General features: G+C 26.5%; 1 protein-coding gene across 1 annotated transcript in view; it reads right to left on the reverse strand.

Moving 5' to 3' along the window:
• Positions 1 to 21792, reverse strand: part of LOC100210520 (uncharacterized) — a 134719-nt gene that overhangs the window by 26601 nt on the left and 86326 nt on the right. Inside the window, exon 23 of the mRNA XM_065807946.1 lies at positions 13937 to 14189. Coding sequence (XP_065664018.1) covers positions 13937 to 14189 — 253 coding nt within the window. The remainder of the gene's footprint in view (positions 1 to 13936; positions 14190 to 21792) is intronic.

Below are 21792 nucleotides of genomic sequence, written 5' to 3' on the forward strand. Positions count from 1 at the left end.
GAATTACAAAGAAGATATTACAGTAATAGCAAATCCTGGCCGGAGCAAGAAGAAGACAAACTTGACTTATTGCCGACCCCCGTTACATAAAAGTTTACATAACTAATAAGTGATACGTAAAACAGTATAAGTACATAAAAAACTCAGCAAAAAAATAAATTTTTGCTCACAATGTTCCAGCGGAACTTATTTAAAAAAAAAAATAAGACAAAAGTGAGATAATATGAAAGTTATAAATCACAAAAAGTTGCGTTAAGTTTTATTAAAAATAATGCAGTATAAATAATTATTTATTGCTATTTACAAAATCATAAAACAAAAAAGAAAACAATCAGTAATAAAAGCTTAAGAAAATTTAATAATTTTAAATGATTTATTTAATTCAAAACATTTTAAATTGTTAAAAAGATATTTGAAATCTTGTATATCGAAGTCCATGTTTAGTAAATGCCGTTTTGAATTAGTCTCTCTGCCATTTTGAATCGGTTCTCTGAAGTGCAGTTTAAAACAAAGTCTTGTTTTTCATTAAAAATATAATTAAAATTGTCTTAAACAAAAGGTCCTGATATTGAATTTGGTATGAGCTTAATTTATTATGGTTTTTGGGAATGACAATGTTGTTCACTGAAAATTTAGTAGGATATTTATGAGAGATTTCATTAAAGTAAGATTGAAATGGTAGTGGAAATAAGAGAGCCCACATTTTGCCGTAATGCATAAATAATATTATAGTATAACATTACTTGATGAATATAATATTTATTATATCTTTTTTTATATCTTATAATTTTTTAAAGATCCAAGCTGACATAAGAGAGGTTTGCAATGTGCATTCCTGTTTGTCCAAATATAATCCTGCATGTTTTTTTTTTTGCTATTATTTTTTTTAATTTTTTGTAATAATTGCTACCCCAGGCAAGGTCAAAGTAAAAAAGTTTGTGTATAAAGAAAAAAAGTATAATTTTTAAATATTCATTGTTAAGAAATGATTTTGTTCGATATAACATGGAAATATTTTTTGAGATTTTTTATCTAAAACCACTCCAATATAGTCTATAGTCAATTCCCTTTTAATCATTATTTTATTGATTAAAAGACTGAGAAATTGAGAGGAATATTATTGGCTTTACTAGGTTTATGAAATAAGATAAACTTTGTTTTATCTACATTTAATGAAAGTCGGTTACCTAGAAACCATTCGTTGATCTGATTTAATTCTTATTTAAAATGAACAATAATATCATAGTGAACATAAAACAAAATAGTGTCATCTACAAATAATATTTGTCATTTGTAATGTTTTTGATGTTAAATCTATTTTTATATTAAATTTAAATTAACTAAATTTTATTTTATATAAATAACTGTAAGTCATTTTTATAAAGTGAAAATATTAATGATGCTAAAATAGAATACAGGGGTATCCTACAAGTTAAACTGCGTATTGCTGTTAATTAGATATGATTTAGACCAAAGTAAACTTTTTTTTTAAACAGCATGCTTTTCTTGGTTTTTTAAAAGTATCTCATGATTTACTGCGTAGAAAGCTTTGGATAAATCAATAAAAACTCCAATTGAAAAACTAATACTACAAAAATAAAGGGGAGTTCGAACTATCATAACACTTCCTTATGAACTTGAAATTTGTTGTGACAATGAATTTTTGAAGTCCACAATCAATTATATGTTTGATTGTCGACATTTCATCCTAGGAAATAGTGCTAAATCTATCTACTTACACATTTTGAAACTTTTTTTGACCATTTAAACTGCAAACTCAAGTTAATGCGTCCGCTAAGTTATCTTTAAAAGAACAAGATATACATCAACTTTAGTATCGTATTCTTCAATTATTTATTACAACACGTTTATTCTTCTCCGCATTAATATTTCACCAGTTGCTTTTGACTTCAATTTTAATTTACCAGTTAGCACGTTTTAAATCCAGTGGAACACTGCTACAAAATCTTTAAAAATTATTACTTTCTCTAGTTTATATACCATGTCCTTTTTATTCCACTCTTCACTACGCCTAACTGTGCCATGTTTAAATGAATTCAAGACCTTTTTTTTTGAAGCTATGTTGCATCTTCCACAGTTGCATTACCAATTTGAATAACAGCACCCATTGTGAAAGAAGTTGCATTGGCCCATATCTTTCTCTCCATCCCATGGACAGCTCAACAACCACAAAGTGGCTTGCAACTTTTATCTCTGCACAGGCTTCTTGAAAAACACATTTTAACATGTTTTTAAAATAGTTTTTAGTTTGAACTCTTTGTCAAACTAACAACTATTTTTTTCTAGTGAAAACACTACTTTCCTGCTCAACTTTTTTTGGGATTTTCTCAATTTTCTAGACCTTATTAATTTTTTACTAACTTTTTTCAAATATAATACCAACACGGTAACCCCATCATCACCAATATGTTCACCTTCATCGCTCATTAAACCATATTTTTTAAAAGCCTCTAGACATAATCGAGACTCACCACATTCTCATTAATAAATTTGTCATTCCCGTAATAAGATTTCCATTCTTCATCAACGCGTCTTAGTAATTAATGGCATTCACAACGGATTTCATAGTCATTAGCGCAACATTTAGTCTAAAACTAATTTTTTTTTAACAATACATTTTATTGTGAAATAGGGCGGACGGCCACAGGTATTCCTGAATTTTTAAATGGAGATAAATCTTGCGTAGATCCATGATTGTTAGTTTGTTTCCCATTTTTCTCCATTCACTCAACTTACCAACGCACACATCTTTATCTCTTGTTTTAATGAAGTTGTTCGTTTCTCTCTAATGCAAAACAGATCGCAGTCATTAAAGGAATTTTTCTTTTGGGCGGTCCCATCATGTTTTCATCATACTCAAGTAACCATTTTCGCTTGACACAATCCTGAATTTCATATTCCGCTTTAGTTTATTTTGGTATTTCGTATTGAGCAAGTTTATTAAACAGTCGTTGGGGTTCATCCCGATTTTCCATTTTAATTTGAATATTAGATCAATTTTATTAACTTCAAAAATTCTGCATCAGCTAGCCCCAAACTTCGCTGTTTCTGAAAACGAAATAAAAATACTCTCAATAACTTAATGGAACTCATTTCGAGACTCATATCAACTCCAAATGGTAAAACATCTATAAATATATTTAAATATTATAAACCTCGAAAGTCATAGTCGTGGATCCTTTTCATTGATGAACCTTTCTTTCAAAAGTCACTATCTTAGAAGGGTTTATTTTGGTCATTTATTTTGTTTATAAGATAAAATCTTGTTATTTAAAATTGTCTTTGAACATCCCGCATTCATAGCTGTCACCACCGCTAGTTCCACTGTTGTTTAAAACTGAGATCGCGCAGATTCTTCACTTCTGTACTCGTTTCCCTTCATCTTTAGGTATCTCAAATCCGAATGTCCATTGTCACCATATTTGAAAAACTATTTGGAGATTATGATTTGCAATGTGATTGCACCACAATGCTAAGTATTGTTTATGCTCTTTTCTTGCATATAAAAAATTCTTTGCAATTTGGTGCAAACCTCTGCAGTAACATACTAAATAAATTTTTGTTTTTTTTGACTTTTCTGATAAAATCATTTCAAGTCAACCAAAAGTGCACCAGCTTTTTCTTATAATTCATAAGTCATATAATTTTAATTTCGTAAAAAGCTCCTTGCACTAAAAGTATCCACAAAGAAAGCTGCCTGACTTTATATTTGCATCTTGCTTGACTTTATTTGTAAATTTTTATTTATATATTTGTTTTATTTTTAAGCACTGCCTGATTTTATTTGCATCAACAGCTTATACGTTCTAAACCAAATAAGCAGTTTTTTAAGGAAGAATCGAAAAAAGTAATTCCAGCTTTTTGTTCTGCATTTCAACTATCATTTTTTGTTCTTTGAACTCACTCATCACCATCTGAAGTTCCATCATATGTTTCAAGCATTTCAATTAATTTTATACTTGATACAATACCGGTTAGTTTGCAGTTTTTTTGCATAAACACAACTAAAATTAAGAAGTTTTGTTTTTCTTACCCCAATGAGAACCTGTTTTTTACAAATTCTACTAGAATTTATTTAATATTAATTTATAAACATCAAAAAACAACTATTGAAATATATCTTTAAAACTCGCGTAAACATGTTATAATAAACTCTCCAAAAAATATATATTTTATAAACTTTTTTATAAGAACCTTTTACAATATTGTCATGAAAGATATATATATATATATATATATATATATATATATATATATATATATATATATATATATATATATATATATATATATATATATGTATATATATATATATATATATATATATATATATATATATATATATATATATTTCTTTTCGCTACCTCAATTTTAAACAAAAAAATATTTTTTTAATAAGTTATAGAGTTAAAATAATAGTTTTAGCTTGCTACAAATAAAGTCATTTAAACTTTTAAATAAGCTGTTTAAATTTAATTTATAACCATGTTATTCGCATAAAGAAGCGGGGAAAAAAAATCATTAAAACTATGATATGTTCATAATAAACATATTTTTTGACATGTCCCTTGTTTTTATTGTTTAATATATGTTACAAAAACAAATATTGGAAAGTAAGACAAATTAATAATTAGTACATTTTTTAAGATTGACAGTTTTAAGAAATAAAAGCTTAAGATATCGCAAAACACACGCAAAGTAAAATGCAAAAGACTAAGACAAGATAAGTTTTTATATGATATTACCAAGAAATTTTGAATGATGTTAGGCAGTTGATAGCCAAAATCACAAAGACATGTTGGCTATCCGGAAAGATAGTGGCTCATGGAATTTTACTATTAAGCAAATAATTTCTTAAAATGACAAAAATATTTTGAAAATATTATCTTAGGTTTCACAACTCAGTCATTTTCAAGGGAGACATAAACCCAAGTTTACATGCAATAATGTTTTAAAAAGCGGCCCATATCTATAATCTGAAAACATGGTGTGGCAGTACAAACTTTTTGTAAAACTTAGTTTTAAAGCAAAAAGCATTTTTGCAAAACTTCTTATAAAAAGGCCACATCACTAAATTGTCAGATTTAAGGATGTGAGATTACAAAGTTTTACAAAAAATGTCGTTTAAGAATTCAACAAAATATAAGAGATATGTGACATTAATTTCTACCGCAAATTTTATCTGTCTAATTACATAGGATTTGCCTAAATCCTCCTAATTGAATCCACAATCATTATTTCACAGTATGATAACACAACTGGCAGTTTTCTTTTGAACTTTATACTCACTTGTTAGCGAATTATTAGGAACCTTTGAATTTTTATATCTCACGTCTAAAAAAAGTTTTTTCACATCTACTTGCAACCCGTTTTCTTTGTTTATAATCCGCTTTTAAAATTACCCTTATATGGATAAAAAGAAGAGGGGGAGAGGGGGGGGGGAGAGAGATGAATGGAGTATAAGATTATTATCAAAGCAATTATCAAAATCATATAGGTGGTTCTTGAAATATTTAAAAAACCCATAGATCATTCAGACAGTCTTCATCACAGCATTTCTGGTCGATGCTATTAAATTGAATTTTCCACCTAACGTCATTTTTTCAAGTCACTCAAAGGAGTTTAAATGCGATTCGGTTTTTTTTTCATTGAAGCTTTATTATTATTATCAGAGCAATTTTTGTTATATTTATTAATAGGCAAAATACTTTATTTTAGTAAAAAGTAATAAATTTTGAAAAGTACTTAAAATAATCTAAATAAATTGTACTTTAAAATTTTACCCTAACTATGATCCCTAATGCTACCTAAATTTTTGTATTAAAGCGTCATTATGGGGACGCGATTACTATTTATTGTTAAACTAATGTTAAAAATAAACTTTTAAATGTAAAGGAACAATAATATAACAAACTTTTTTCTTACTACTCACGCATTACAAAAATAATTTTTTATGTAGTCATATTGAATCAACAAAAAAAATTGACATATTTCTGCAGTCAAATTCATATATTTACCATGAACATTTCTGAAACTAAATAATATTTCTTTTACAGGGCTAGTAGTGAAAGTTAGTCGTGAAAAATTTTATATTTGTGGTAAATTAGGAGGGAATTAGAAGTGTTTCAAGTTGAAACTGTTGCTTTTAATCGGGTAAAATGGGGAGTCGGGGAACAGTAAATGATCCCTAATGCTACTTGTCTATAATGGCTTCAAAAAATGCGAGTTAAATAACTTAGTTTTAACCATGATAAAACAGTTGCAATGAATTAAAATAACTAAACTACCCTTAGAATATGATAAATTGAAAAAAAAACGCCAATATTGTCTGTATTAAGTCACTTTGACTCGATTGTAATGTAATTTTGACAAAGGTAATATGAGGGTAAAAAATATGCTGCTAGCACGTTTATAGTAGTAGTAGTAGTAGTAGTAGTAGTAGTAGTAGTAGTAGAAGAAGTAGAAGTAGTAGTAATGGTAGTAGAGTCCATTCGTGAATGTTTGACACTGAACCCTTGGCAGCCATTGCAACAAAGGTAATGGCATGAAAGAGATGCGGCACTTTTTTTAATAAGAAAATATGAGCAATAGTGTATGTAAATATCTAAAAAACAAATACCTTCAAACTATGAAATGTTAAAACATATAAAAACATTTATCAGGTTTTAGAGTTTTACTCTTATTTGATTTTTCTAAAATGCAAAATAAAACACTTTTGAAGTTTTATAGATATTACATACATAACATTTGTAAATATATTATTTACTACAATATTTATAAAGATATTACTTACTATAATATTTGTATTATTTATGATATTATTTACTATAATATTTACTATAATATTTGTAAAGATATTATTTACTATAATATTTGTAAAGATATTATTTACTATAAAATAAAACACTTTTAAAGTTTTATAGATATTACATACATAACATTTGTAAAGATATAAATTACTATAACAAACGAAAAAAAGAGATTTTTAAAAAGGCCTAAAACTCTTAAAAGTATTAAAACACCGGGAAAAATTTGTTGCGCATATGTCATGATAGAGATACTTTTATCATTTATATGCTCAGGTAATTAATCCTAATAAGCTGCAGATGGTCTGAAACTTATTTAAAAAAAAAAATTTAATAAGACAGTCATATTACTACAAAGGTGCTGCGGTAGAGGCAAAAAAAAAAAAAGAAGCTTGTAGCTAAAAAAGCTTTAAATTTTATTTTAAAAATAGACCTCTTCACAGTTCCAAAAATTTGTGCGCGCATATTTAATAGTTTGTCATAGTTCCTTATACGCAGAGTTGCATGAAAAAAAGTTTATACACAGATATATTATGAAAGCATTTTTGAAAGAAACAGTTGTTTACATAAGATTTTTTTCTTTTTTCATAATAAAGACATTGATTTTGCTTTATATAAGTTTATTTTACCCATTTTAATTCTAAAATTTATACTGCTTATATGTTTGTGTTATAGAATTTATACATGAAAGAAAGAAAAGCTCTTAAAGAGTGTGAAAATGCACAATGATAATGTGCATCTTGTTTTTCAGCCTGCTAGAAAGCGGCATCCGTTATCCCTATCTTCAAAAATTCTGGAGAGCGATCTGATTCGTCTAACTACCATCCCATTAGTCTTCTTCCTATCATAAGCAAAGTTTTTGAATCTTTAATCAACAAACACTTAATTTCTCATCTTGAATCTAATAACTTACTTTTTGACCATCATTATGGATTTCAATCTTCTCGTTCTACAGCTGATTTGCTAACAGTAATAACTGATAGGTTTTATTGTGCATTAGATATAGGTGGAGAGGTTAAGGCCATCGTTCTTGACATTTCAAAAGCTTTTGATAAAGTTTGGCATGCTGGTCTTCTCCATAAGCTTTCTTCTTATGGCGTATCTGGCAACATCTTTATGATTATTGAATTCTTCCTTTCCAATAGTAGTATAAAAGTTGTCGTCGATGGACAGCACTCTTCTTCTTATTCTGTAACTTCAAGGTTTCCTCAAGATTCTATCTTTGGTCCTATACTTTTTTTAATTTACATTAACAATCTTCCAGATATTCTCACATCTAAGATGGCATTGTTTGCTGATGATACTACCATTTATTCTTGTCGTGATTAGAAACCAACACCCTCTGATTGCTTTCAGGGGGCATTTGAGCTTGAAAAGGATCTCACTTCTGCTACAGCATGGGGCTCACAGTGGCTGGTGAACTTTGATACAGATAAAACTTAATTTTTTTCAGCCAATCGTTATCACAATAATTTAGATCTTCCTATATTTATGAACAGTGATGTACTCGATGAGTCATCTACTCTTCATCTTCTAGGATTAACTCTTACTTCCAATCTTTCTTGGAAACCAAATATCAAATCTGTTGCATCTTTTTATCGAGCTCATCACTTTTATACTTTGGATTCTATTCTCTATCTCTATAAATCTCAAATCCGGTCTTGTATGGAATACTGTTGCCATATCTGGGGCAGTTCTTCTAATGATGCCCTTTCTCTTTTAGACAAGGTGCAAAAACGCATTGTAAACATAGTTGGACCTACTCTTGCAGCCAACCTCCAACCATTATCACATCGCCGTAATGTTGCTTCTCTTTCTCTTTTCTACAAATACTATCATGGGCACTGCGCTAAAGAGCTAGTGTGTCTTGTGCCATCTACTAAAATTCATTCTCGTGTTACTTGTTATTCAATTAAGTCTCATTCTTTTTCTGTGACTGTTCCTAAGTGCTCCTAGAACTCTTATTCGTCTAGTTTTTTTCCTCAAACATCAGTTCTTTGGAATTCGCTTCCTCCATCTTGCTTTCCTGATTAATATAATTTGCAATCCTTTAAGTCGTCCGTCAATCGTTATCTTGCTTTATAATCTTCATCTTTTCTCTTCCTGTAACTTCCAACTTTAATTAGTGGTTGTTTGCAACCTTATTGGAAGTGAAGATGTTAAAAAAAATATATACATATATACATATATATATATATATATATATATATATATATATATATATATATATATATATATATATATGTATATATTTTTTTTAACATCTTCACTTCCAATAAGGTTGCAAACAACCACTAATTAAAGTTGGAAGTTACAGGAAGAAAAATATATACATATATACATATATATATATATATATATATATATATATATATATATATATATATATATATATATATATGTATATATATATATATATATATGTATATATATATATATATATAAATATATATATATATATATATATATATATATATATATATATATATATATATATATATATATATATATATATATATATATATATATATATATATATTTATATGTACATGATTTTTACTACTAAAAGTTTCATGCGTTTAGCAATCATCAGGTAAAAAATGCATTGTTTTTTTCGTTAAAAAATATACTCAATAAACATCGTGGCGTTCAAAAACAATTATAAAACTATAACTATTTGGTTTGGTTTGTTAATCTTTGGACTCGTGGTTGTCAAGCAAGAACTTGTTTTTGTGACAGCACTTAGATATAATTTCTGTTTTTTTATTTAATAATTTTTGCATACCTTTGTATGATATTATGCAAAGTTTTTCATGAAGCAAGCATTTTTTTGTTACGTTGCTGTGTGGGACTTGCTTAATTATTGAAAGTTAATTTTGATGTTATTTTGAAGTTTTCTTTTATCTGCCATATATACTTTGAAAGGGTGGTTGAATTTTTCATCTTTTTACTTGTGAATGAGTGTTTGTGGTTAGCCCATCTTTTCACCTTCTGCTAGGCCAATATATACTTATATATATATATATATATAAGATATAATTCATTGCAAATGAGTTTTATTTTCTGTGTGTGTATATACATACATACATATATATATATACATATATATATATATATATATATATATATATATATATATATATATATATATATATATATATATATATATATATATATATATATGTATATATATATATGTATGTATGTATATACACACACAGAAAATAAAACTCATTTGCAATGAATTATATCTTAAATTGGCCAGTTCAATTTAATAAAAAATTTTACTAAAATTTCATTAACTACCAATATTTGGGTTGTATAATCTTTGCACCAATGTTTCTTTTTAAAGTTTGACAGTGTGCAACATCACTAAAAATTTTAAAAATATAAAACTTGTTTTAAAGTGCTATCCATACAATGTTCAACACTTAGAACTTGTTAAAAATTTAATGAGATATATATACTCAAACTCAATACACATAACTCCCAAAAAAATTGACTCTTCTATTTGTGTTCGCGAATCAATTATAATACATCAATAAGTTAATATTTTTGATGTAAACTACATACAATACACCAATTACAACATTGTGTGAAAAATATGTCAATATGCAAAATTTTCAGTTAGAAATTTACAGATATTTTTATTTACAGGTTTTACTTTTATTTATAGGTAGAACTGCACATTTTACATGCTAGATAGAGTGATTTAAATAAAAGATTCACAACATCCAACAAATACTTTTTAGAATAATTTCTATCTCAATAACTCAAATTTTTTACTTATTAAACCTTTTTGAAAAACTTGAAGTTTTCTCTTCATTCATCCTTTTAAAAAATTTTCAGGAATATGAGTGACAGTACAAACAAAATATCAGTATAAGTTTTACTAATATTGAAAGTACTCATTAAAATTGGAAGAAAGTAAACCAGAGACAAATGAAACATTTAAAACCGCAATAAAATCTAGCAAAGGTTTAGATTCCAAAGCTCTAACTAAAACACAGCAAAGATGATGTTGCTATCAGTATTTGAACTAAAAACTAGTGTCCAATCCTTTTTATCAAATATGTTGATGCAATAATGAGGATGTTAACACAACAACAATGCACAACTTTTAAATAAATTCATCGTATAAAAGTCTCTACATAAAATACAAAAAAGAAAAATATATTTTTATTAGTAATAACCTCTTACTATGGTGAAGAGTAAACTTAAAAAATATTAAAAAAATTTATTCTATTGCTTGCCATAACATATCATGTCCGTCAGGTTTATGAGCTAGAAAAAAAGCAATTTTTAGTGACACATTTTTAGTGAAGATGTGGATAATTTTAATTTGTTTAAAATTATCCACATCTTAGCATGATCTACATCTAATGCAATTGAGGTAATTAATCTTTTTTTAAAATATTATTTTAAATTTGGAATCAGAAAGTCTGTGTGTTGATTTGACCAGTTTCACATGGCAACTTTACCCAATACTCTTTCAAAAGTTGCTTCAAATGCTCAGTTGATTGAATTTGATGGTTTATCAATTGAGCCTGGATCCGTTACTAAATATGTTGCCTACCTAGTAAGCAGTATTTGCAGTAGTTCTCAGTTGCAAATTTTATAACATAGGTTATTCCTTTAAGGATTACAACAAGAAAATTTGACTCATAACTTTAAGTCAATTTGTGTCAGAATAGGTTTTTCTCAGTATAAGACCCAATACCTTATCTGCAGTGTAAGACCTAATACCTTTTTTTTTGCTAAAAAGCTTCTAACAAGTTCTTAGCTTAAATTTTCATTAGATAAAAATTGGTTGAATATTTAAGCTTTGTGTTGTAGAGCCTAGGATTAGCTCTGCTGGTTCTGAAATGATAATGCTCTGTAATGCTACTTTAATTATAGACACTAAGCTTTGATAGTCTTCCAGATTAAGGTATATTGACAACATCACCTTTCAATTCCCAGGTTTTTACTGTTTGTAATTTAATGTTAGAAACTTTTATACTACTTTTATCTTAAATCTTAAGATAGCTAATTTCCTAATTTAGTTTTTTCAGTGAGTGTAAGCAACTTACATTCAGAGGCATACTATCTCTATAAAACTTATACAGGATTTTTTTTTAATAAGGCCAAACTTTACATGGTTTTTTTTTCATAAAGGGCTCTTAAATATTCAGTGAACCAAAGAACAATAACAAAAATGTTTAACTTTTCAATGTTTAAAACTTATCTGGTTTTTAAAAAAAAAAAACCTCAAAATAAAAAGGTTTACTGAATAATAGTAGACAACTAAAGAGGAGCTCTGTTTTTTTGCTTTATAAACATCAAAAAAAAATTAAATTCAAACAATAGTTAATTTACACTTTTAATTTAACCAGAGATCATTTATAATAACAGGACCGTATTTATGGTTACATAAATACTGTAATTTATAATTTCTAAAAGTTTTAAACACAGAGTTATTAGTCCTTGGCCTTGTCTTAGGGCCGAAAATTGAGGCCTTGGCCTTGAAACTGTTGGCCTTGGCTTTGGTCTTGACCTTGATTGTTTTGGCCTTGGCCGTAGAAAAAATACATATTTTCTTATTGATTTTTTGAATTCTGTGCATAACCTTAAACTATGTTAAAAAAATGTGGTTTTGTTGTCACAGCATTTGCTACTTTTTACCAGTTTTGTTAATAATTTTGGCCTCAATGTAAGACAAAAATTGAAGTCTTTGGTCTTGAAAATATTTGCGTAGACCTTGGCTTTGAGACTTTTAATCTTGGCCTTGACCTTAAAACTCTTGGTCTTGGCCTTGTAACATGTGGGTTTGGTCTTGGCCTTGTAATGTGTGGCCTTGGACTTGGGCTTGAACCTATGTAATTTTTTTTTGTTTTTAAACTTTAAAAAGTTATTATTTTTTTTATATCAAATACTTTATCATTTTCATTCAAAAATGTAATAAAAAATTAAAACGAATTTATTATAGTTTTAAAAATTACAAAGCACAATCTGCCTAATATTTCCTCCTTTGTCAAAACATAATAATGATTATTTATTTAGTATTACTATAACATTTAATTTATACATGATTATTTAATATAAAAATAAAATGTTTTGATTACACTGAAGTTACTTTGCATAGTAATATTATTTACGAATCTAAATAAACTGTTTAAATTGTTAAGAATTTTCAAGTATTGTATGACAAAGCAGAAAAGTATTTTTAAATGTATACTTTGATACTTCTTGTATTAACATATAGATACTACTTCTATCAATTTATAGATACTACTTGTATCAACATGAAGATATAACTTGTATCAACATATAGATACTACTTATATCAAGGTATAGATACAACTAGTATCAACATATAGATACTACTTGTATCAACATATATAGATACTACTTGTATCAATCTATAGATACTACTTGTATCAATGTATAGATAATATTGAACAGTTAAGACAAGTTTTAAAATAAATTTGTTTTATTTATGAATCAGAAAGTTACAAACTTAGTTCCAAAACATTCAAATTGGTTGAACTTTCCATTTTAATTATATTTCCACAGTTAAACTCCTAACTAATTAAAATTTGATTTGACCAACAAGTCTTACTTAGAGAGAAAAACCATCACAAATAAACTATTTTCAGAGTAAGATGTATCTGTTCAAAAAATGTAACCTAAATGTAAGTTAGTGAGTTTGTGTTTAGACTAGGATAAATTTTAGTGCAACCTAAAAATGTCTTACAAATGTAATCTTTATGACATTTCATTTTTCAAAAAATTAAAAAAATCAACACAGATAAACCAAATAAGTCATTTGTAGCTCTTTGGTTTATAGTTGTTTTTTACTATATGAAATATAAATAAAAATAGATAAATGCAAAAATAAAAAAGAAAGACAAGTGTAAGAAAAAAAAGCAAAAAAGTTTGCAAAAGTGAAAAAATTTAAAATTTTTTTTTACTTTTACAAACAATATTGTCAATTTTATAGCCATTCTAGGTATAAAAAGAAAATTCAAGAATAGTTATACGATAAGCAAAATTGTTACAAGTGGTTCACAGCTAACATACTATATTTAATCAATATTAAAATAATTTCATATCAAGTAATGTAATACCTGGAGAACTGGTTGTACGTGTAATGGGTAGTTGAGTTGTTGATAAATTTATATATAAATCAAAACACTCTGACAAATTAAACACCATATATCCAAGATTAAGTAATTCTGTATTTTCAATGGGTGGAAAAAAGTTACATGAAAGACCATTGCTAAATCCAACTTGCCCACCTTTTATATCAAGCCTCTGATATAAATTAATGACAATAGATTGTTTATCATCAGATGCAATAACTGCTTGAAATGTGCTCATCTAAAATTTAATATTATTACTCAAAATTTCTTTCTCATCTTAACATACATGTATACATTTATTTACAAATATATTACAATAAAATATAAAACATGACGGCAAATTTCGATCATACTGATATAATCTGATCATTTTTAGCTTTAAAATTCAGACTTTAATCTAAACTCTTTCAGACAATGAAAAAAAAAAGATTTATGCATACATACATACATATATATATGTGAAAAAAAAAAAAAATATATATATATATGTGAATATATATATATATATATATATATATATATATATATTATATATATATATATATATATATATAAATATATATATATATATATATAAATATATATATATATATATATATATATATATATATATATATATATATATATATATATATATGTATATATATAATTGCTCTGATTATATATATATAATCAGAGCAATTATATTTTAGTAGAAAATCACTTAACAAAAATTTTTTCCATTTAACACTGTGTTTCATCAACAAAGATTCTTCAGAAGTGCATTTTTGTTAAGTGATTTTCTACTAATATATATATATATATATATATATATATATATATATATATATATGTATATATATATATATCGTCACGATCATAGCACAATCGCTAAGTCATATGCTTCCTAATGAACCAACGGATGGAGAAACATAACATTATATATATATATATTGATATATATGTATATATAGATATATATATAAATACATATATATATATCTATATATATATAGATATATATGTATATATAGATATATATATATATATATATACATATATATATATATATCTATCTATCTATATATATATATTGTCATGATCATAGCACAATCGCTAAGTCATATGCTTCCTAATGAACCTACTGATGGAGAAACATAACGTTATATATATATATATATGTATATATATATATATATATATATATATATATATATATATATATATATATATATATATATATATATATATTATATATATATATATTTATTCTTGTAAAATTGACATAAACTTACTGTTTGTGATAAAAAACAACATTTAACTACTCTGTATATAACAAGGCAAAATTACAGTTTATATCAAAACAATTAAATTTAGTTGATAAAAAAATTTAATAAAAAGCACAAATAAAAGACAAGACTGTCTTAAAAACCATAGAGAATGATATAACAAAATGTATGTAAACAGTTAAAAAATGAAAATAAAAACATTCTGAATGTTTTTTTTAAATTTAAATGTGTGTTTAGATAAACATATGCTTACTAGTTTAGCTTATCTTTATAGCATACAACTTTTTAATTTGTCCTAATGCCAAACCCTCAGTTGATGTAGTGGCACTCGTTTGTGGCAGCAGGCTACAAGATAGTCAAGTTATGTACTGAAGCCCCCTGCAGAAAGCTATTTCAGTGTGACGCCACAGAGCTTATAAATGCATTTATTGTTATATATGTACATATAGAAATATATTTACAAATATATTTATATATATATATATATATATACACACACATACATATATACACATATACATATTTATATATATATATATATATATATATATATATATATATATATATATATATATATATATATATATATATATATTGAGCGTCAATTTTAAACAAATTTTCCAAAGTAAATCCCAACTATCTGGTTTAATTGACTGGTTGGACAGAAATGATTTTATGTTGAAAATTTTAAAAAACCATTTTCAGGGTCCCTACTTTTAAAATTTGTGCCCCGAAACCCCCACTTTTTTAACCAAAAAGCTAGAACTTTAAACATTGAAATAAACTATTTTTTCTATGATATTTAAAAGGCCTAAGGATTAATTCGGAATTGGTTGGGAAGTTTACATTGAAAAAATATTTACTAATTTAGACCAAGAAAATTAGCTTAAATGTACTAACTTACATAATTTAAAGTATAATTTTTAGGTATATTTAAAACGAATGACGCTTGCGATCAAATATTTCTCACGCCTGTCACAAACAAAAACAATCTTTATTATTTATTCTTAAAAAACTAAAAAAGATTAAAAAACAAATTCATGCCATACCTTTTATTAAGCTAATAATATTTTTTATTATAAACTGTGATTTATAACTTTTAATCAAAAATAAAAGGAAGACTCAAAAAAAAAGAATCTACCAAAAATCAGGAGATCACTTTCAAAGACATTTTTAGCAATACGTCCTCAGAACTGCATCCTTTTTGCTATAAAGAAACCATGGATTGATGTAGGATATGACAGCGACATATTTCATGACAAGCACATCAGGTTTGCAAAATAATATATAATTAAAAAATTTTTATTTTTACCGAATTTTAATTTTGCTTATATCAATTTGTTAACTTTACTCTTTTCCCTCTGCCTCTGACATGAGGCTATATTGAAAAGTTTTAAATCAATTAAAAAAAAAATACAATAAATATTTTGTGTTCTAGGAACCTATTAAATGAACTAGTTGAAAAATAAGCAATGTTAAATTAAAAAACAAAAAAGACAACACCGCAGAATTAGCTAGAAACATCTCTAATTTTGAAATGATAAAATGACACTTGGTTCAAAGGATTTAGCATATTGACAAAAGATGAAAGATAAAAGAAAGAAGATTGTGATGTTTAACAATTATTGAGCGACAAGAGGATCAAACTAAGAAAACTGAGCTTTTATCACCAGAACAAAGTGAGGTCTCTTCATGTCAAAATTCCGCAATTACAGGTGTTTCTAAAAATATTTTATCTAGAAATATGATGCACTTGCTCTCTGACATTCTTTCTGGGGGCAGGTTGACAGTTTTCTTGCTTTTTGAATTCACCTTTAGCAAAAAAAAAATTCACATTGCAAAAAAAAGAAAACAAAAGAATGCAGTAAGTACATGTACAGCTAAAAATCGAGAAAATATAGTAAAAGCTGCAAGGCAAAGTAAACTTCTAATAATTGCACACTTTGATGGAAAAACGTTGCAAGATATTACTAACAGTACAAAACAAAAAAGAGATTGTTTTGCAGTTTTTGTAAATATTCATGGCGGTTCAAAGACTTTTGGCAGTCTGCTAATAGAACATGGCACTGGAAAATCTCATCATGGTACTTTAGTAAACATTTTGGATTAATTTAAGCTACAACCTTATATAAAGGGTCTGTGCTTTGAGACAACTGTAACTATTACACAAACATTATGTTCTGTCTGTAGAAGACATAATTATGAGCTTCACTGTAAACATTTTTAAGAAAAATTTCACATTGGTAAAACTTACACTCCTGAAAATCTTATGTTTAAAGTTTTTCAAACTAATTGGAACACAACAAAGGAAACTATGGATAAGAAAGAAAGGCTCAAAAAGTTTGACAAAGTTGCAGTTAAAAGAATGTATCTGGAAAAACAGGTTAAAAAAGCTGTTCAATTTTGCAAATATGCACTTGCCAATTTATTATTTCCAGGTGATTATAAAGAACTAGTTGAACTTACAATTAACTACATAGGTCCAGATGTAAGCTTTAATGTCATGCTTCGGATCATTTTCATATGCATGTTCTATATCAAAGTCTATATATTATCTTAAAATTCAGTTTTAAGTAACTAGTTGCCTTACCAATTGACAGCTAGTTTACAAAAAACAATCAGTAAAATGGCCGAATTTATTTCTATATTTTATACTTTGTGGTTGGTGCGTTCATCAATAGTTTCCTTTGTACCTTTTCAAGACATAAAATCATACTGGCAGATGTTCCAGTATATAAATTGGGTAGAACCTTATGATCCAGGAGCTAATGCGTACTAGAGGCGGTTGAAGAAATATTGAAATCAATGGAGAGACATACGTAGTATTTGTATCAAATGTTGATTCCATTATGTCTAGCAAATAAAGAAATTGAAGATAATGAGATAGAAAAAGTGCAAAAGTTCTTTTCTCACTACCTGTTGCTACACACTATGAAAAGTCTGAAACTTCAATCCTTCTGAAAGGTCTATACTTCACCCAGGAGAAACCACCTAGATTGTCACAGTTGGTTTTTAGAATTCTTTGTTTATTTTTAGTCTGTTAAATTTGCATTATGACGATGATAAACCTTGGCTGAACCGTTCTTTATCTTTTTAGGGCTTTATCCACCAATCTGAAACTATTATTGAATTTGTTTGCCAAATATATGTAGTCAACAACTGCTCTGAACGGGCAATTAAGCTTGCGTCAGAGTTTGTTAATTCTGTTTACAATGAAGAGGACAGACAAGATATAATGTTGGCCATTCAGCAAAGTACAGATCAATTCAGGGAGATTGAAAATTACAAACAATAAAAAGTTGTAAAAAAAACCCTGCTTATAAAACATTATTTGGAGAATATTTATTCGATCATTACGATTAATAAAAAAAACAAAATTAAAAAAAATTTTGAATTTTATTTGAGTTTTTTCATTTGTAAATAGCACTTATATCTAACATAATTGTCATTCAAACTTTTGTAAAAAATACTTTTATATAAACGTCATTCAAAAGTTAATGTGACTTTTTTAAAAACCAATTACTTCTTTTTACTTTACCGCTTATGAATAACTTAAAAGTTAAAAAATGATTAAAAGTTGCTTAACCAAAATCGCTTACTGCTTATGTAAAATTACTTGAGACATGCTCTACGTGTAATGCTTTAAAACATGGCCTGTCACATGCGCAGATTAAAAAAAAAGAGTTGATTAAAAAAGAGAGGTTTGGCAACATCAGAGTAATTTTAAATGTTTAACAATTTTGAACACTAAATTTTTAATTAACTTGTTTAAATTTTTTATATAATCAAATTATATTTTTATCAAATTATTTACTAGGAATAAGAAAATTATAATTTAAAAAGACTTTCTATTATTTTTTATTACCTCCTAATGCTCATAATTTTGTTTTATTTGTTTACCAACAAATAAAACAAAATTACCTCATAATTTTGATATTTATTTGTTGATAAACAAAATACAGAATTCATGCTTTTTTATAAGCATTTGATGTAAACAACACATACTATTCATTTAATAATATTATTATTACTTTAAATCTGGTGATTGTCTGGGCAATCTTCAGATCAAAACATAATAAATTAATCAAAGTATTTAGCAAGTAGTTGTCAAACTGGGAGGAAGGTAAAATCTTATCTATCAAACCTATTCAGTCCTATTCATGTACAATGCGTTCTATGTGTGTTCTATGTGTTCTATGACATCATAGAAGATTTAAAGGTATTGCAGCTTAAGGAAAATATTGTTGCTTCAAATACAATGGTATATACCTTCTCATAAATAAATGCCTAAAAAACTCAAAACAAGGCTAAAGTTGTACCGTTGATACACAAATCAAATGGCTTTTAATAAAAGAAAGAAAACGATTGGCTAAAGTTGCAAGTAGTTCACTAAACCCAAGGTAATTTAAAGTCAGCAAATTGCAAATGAAGGCATTTATATCTTTAGAATGATTTAAAGATTTATATGCTTACATATATTTGATCGTGTTATTCTGCTAAATATGAATGGTTCTCTCAATCAAATACTTGTTTTTAAAATTTTAACTAATTTTCATGAGCCAATAATAAAAAATACAGAAACTTATAGAAAAAAAAAATGCATCAAGACATAAAAAAAAATGTATCCAGGCAAAAAAAAAATCATCAATATTGAGTTTATTGTTCGATAGTTAACAATAAATAATTACAAATAGATTCTTCCTCAATATAACTCAACATAAATATATAGACATTGTATTTTAGCATAAGTTTGTAAATCTGTATATTGTACAACAAATTGAGTACATATTAATAAAAGATTTATGTTCAAATTAGTCTATTGTTGTTTAATTTTGAACTAATTTGCCCATCATATAGTTGAAGTTAAAGTCTATTACACTTTTCGTTTATTTATCCCAATGTACTTGGTCATATTTAATAAAATGACTAATCCTTTTGGAGTGTAAAACACAAAATCACACTATGTTTGAGTTGTTAATCCAAGTTGCATTTAAATCTGATCACAACAGCTATGGCTCTTTTTTATGAAAATTTTATCACTAGATTTATCAAATACTTTAGATAGGTTTTTTTTTAGTTGCTAAAAAGCACATCTTTTAAGTCCAGATTACTGTATTGTTCAATGCACCTAGTTTCTATTATCCCATAATAATTTTCACACTAAAGGCTATGGCTTCATAATATTTACCATAGGAAAGTTTATATGAAATAATATGGGTAAAAGATTTTTTTATTTTTCACCATAGGCAATATTGTATTTCAAACCTTTACATCTATTATGAGATTGATTTCATTATGAAAATATTGTAAAACTTTAATTTGAGAGTCTCATAATGTACAATAATACACCTTTAAGAGAATTACCAAAGTAAAGTAGCCACCTTTTAAAATGATAATTAGTATACGATTGTATTTTTCTTATATCAACTTTGACAGATGGATTGTTTATATCATTTTTTTTGTAAACCAATTAACTCTGGATCTTTAAAAAAAAAAAAAAAAAAAAAAAAATATATATATATATATATATATATATATATATATATATATATATATATTTGAAATAAGTGAACTGCACAGTGAAGATTTACTAAAGTTCATCTAGGAACTTTAGTTATGAGTAACCTTCACTGAAGTTTATTTTGAAGTTTTCAGTTTAATTCAATTTTTTAGAATAATTTAAAAAATAAAAAACCTATTTGCTGTAAAAATTTTTTTCAAATGTTTAAACATAATGTCATTGTTTTTTTAAAACAACAGATGAAGCATTTTATTTTTTATTTTTTTTGTTATTCACCTCCTCAAGGCCAAGAAGGCTACTACAGATAAGGAGGCTACTTAATAGTGGTTATAACCCTCACTTAACTCTATAACTCCAAAACATGAACCTTGATGAACAAGGCCGCTGTGCAGAGAAACAAGTTGAGCGCGGTACTACCAGAGACGTAGAGGGGATCGAACTCGGAACCTCTTGCCTATGAAGCGAGCGCTTTACCACTAGACCACTACCGCACTAAGCTAAAGAAATAGATAAGCTTAAATGATGAAATAATTTTTTGTTTACACAAAAGGTACAACCTAAGCCTCACATTGATACATGTCTATACCAGTAAGTTAATTCAGTTGTTATAAAAAAACAAGATACATAAAAATATATGAAACAATCGAAATAACATTTCATTAGGACAATACTGTACCAAACAAATTTTTTAACCTTTTTGAAAATCACAAAAGAATTGTTGGCAATGTAAATAAGACAAAAAAGGACTAGAAATTAGTTATTATTACAGTAAATCAGAAAATAACAATTATTTTCTGATTTAGTGCAATAATAACTAATTCATAATTCTCTTTTATGTTATGAAATAACCTGCTTTACAAGAAAAAATATTTTACGCTTCACTCCATTATCTTAAATTTAGAAATAAAAATGATCAAATCTTATTAAACAACACTATATTAATTATAAAGTTAATTAATTATTATTATTAAATATATATTATTCTTTTGTTTATAAAAACTTATATTCTTATGAGTAAAAGATGGTGTTTCCTTGTAGACAAATAAGATTTT

The sequence above is a fragment of the Hydra vulgaris genome, chromosome 10 (genome assembly GCF_038396675.1).
Source record: "Hydra vulgaris chromosome 10, alternate assembly HydraT2T_AEP".
Lineage (NCBI taxonomy): Eukaryota > Metazoa > Cnidaria > Hydrozoa > Anthoathecata > Hydridae > Hydra > Hydra vulgaris.